This window comes from Austrofundulus limnaeus, unplaced genomic scaffold (assembly GCF_001266775.1).
Source record: "Austrofundulus limnaeus strain Quisiro unplaced genomic scaffold, Austrofundulus_limnaeus-1.0 Scaffold1656, whole genome shotgun sequence".
In the NCBI taxonomy this organism is placed as follows: domain Eukaryota; kingdom Metazoa; phylum Chordata; class Actinopteri; order Cyprinodontiformes; family Rivulidae; genus Austrofundulus; species Austrofundulus limnaeus.
In genome coordinates, this window is record NW_013954058.1 from 21,560 (window position 1) to 23,371 (window position 1,812).

General features: G+C 35.2%; 1 protein-coding gene across 1 annotated transcript in view; it reads left to right on the top strand.

Annotated features, from left to right (window-relative positions):
* The window catches only part of smarca2 (SWI/SNF related BAF chromatin remodeling complex subunit ATPase 2), a gene marked incomplete in the record, with an annotated part of 64,893 nt that overhangs the window by 17,774 nt on the left and 45,307 nt on the right, over positions 1-1,812 (top strand). The window contains 1 exon segment of the mRNA XM_014033183.1: positions 1,656-1,713. Coding sequence (XP_013888637.1) covers positions 1,656-1,713 — 58 coding nt within the window.

A 1,812-nucleotide genomic window follows, 5' to 3' on the forward strand; every position in this document is an offset into this window, starting at 1 on the left:
GTGCACAAGCTTCAAACTTCAGCGTTGGCTGCCATTTTGACGCTGAAATCACGTTCGGTGTGAACGCACCATAAGAGTCGTGATGGTTGTGAACTGTTGCTCCTCAGTCAGCAGCAGCTGACTCCAGCACTTCCTGTTCCTCCTCCTCTGCTGGAAACATGAACACAGCTTCCATCACAAAAGTAATGAGCTTAGATCCTGTTCAGTTGGCAGTGTGCACAAACTGTTGTTGTTTGTAGGGTTTTTGTTTCTTTATGACATATTTAATGTGAAATTCAATTCTAAAACTTTAATTTTACAGAAGAATAACTATTAATTTCTTATTCTATGATTTACACATAAATGTTTTTTCTTGGTAAATACTTTTTAAATAATTTGCAAAAATAATTTAATGTTCTACTGAACCACAGCTATTTGTTATATTAGTGAAAGTGAAATATTTCTTTATTTTCTGGAGCTATTTATTTGTTAAATTATTTTTCTGTCGTTTTTTAGCCTAACAAATACACCTGATATTAATCAAGATCAGACAACATGAAAAAATTAATCCTGATCATTTTTTTGCCACATCACCCAGCCCTAGTTGCTGGTTCCATCCCGCAATCCATCTGTCTCAGTTGTTTGTGTCCTTTGGCAAGACTCTTCACCTGCCTCGCCTTCTGGTTCTGGTCTGAGGGTCTGGTTCTGGTCTGAGGGTTCAGACAGGCTCTCAGTGCAGCACACACATGAAAAGCTGTGTCTGAACTTTGTGTTTTTGTTTTGTTTATTCAGTTATTTATTTATTCATTCAGTAAAAAATAAAATCTATTTACAAAAAACAAAACACAAGTCAGATGAAATGACAGGAAGCAGAAAAAATAAATATTCTTGTACCTGCCTCCTTTTTTTCACAAAAATGAAGTTGAAACAAACAACAAATCAGTATTGTGTTATTGTGTTGTGCTTGAACAGCAGTTTATTACAACACACACATATTATACAGTAAATCACGTTTGTTCATCAAACTAACCTTTACCATTGTCATTATAAAGTTTAAACATCAGTTTATTATTCCACAGTTGTACACCTTCTTTCCTTTAAACTGGTTCAGATTTGCAGTTAAAAACATTAAATTCCTTTAAGGTTATACAGCAGCTCTCTCAAAACACATTTAGATTGGATGTTTAAAGCTGGGATGTTTTTATGAGGCTTATACATAACGTCTTAGATATAATCAAGCAAATCATGAAATGTCTATAATTTCAAATAATGTATTTTTGGGTGACTGTAATGTTTTCTAGTAATTACTCTGTTTTTGCTAAATCAAAATAGGATTAGTAATTCTATGTTTTTCTGCAGACTTCAGTACAATCAAAGGTGTGTGTACAGTATAAGTGTATTATACAACATGTACAGAGCTTCATCATTTAAGAGCTTTTGTTTTGTACAGCAATGTATTAATTTAGCTGTTTTTATACTTCAGTAATTTATAAGATGAGCTTTTTATCAGTACAACACTCAGAAACTTCACTATGACAGCTTTAACTCTACATGGAGCCTCAGTAGTTTCTTTTCTGTYACCAAATATCATGTAGTTTTATCCTAATCCAATGATACTGTCTTAAATTAAAACCAAGTTTGGTATCACTTAATTCACTTTAGTTTCCTGTTTTCAGATATGAGGTGGCTCCACGCTCAGACAGTGAGGAGAGTGGCTCAGAGTTTGAGGAGGAGGTCAGTACTTTTCTCTCCTGTCCTGTACTCTGTGCATGTCACTGCTGTCCACCAGGGGGCAGTACTGTCCACCAGGGGGCAGTACTGTCCACCAGGGGG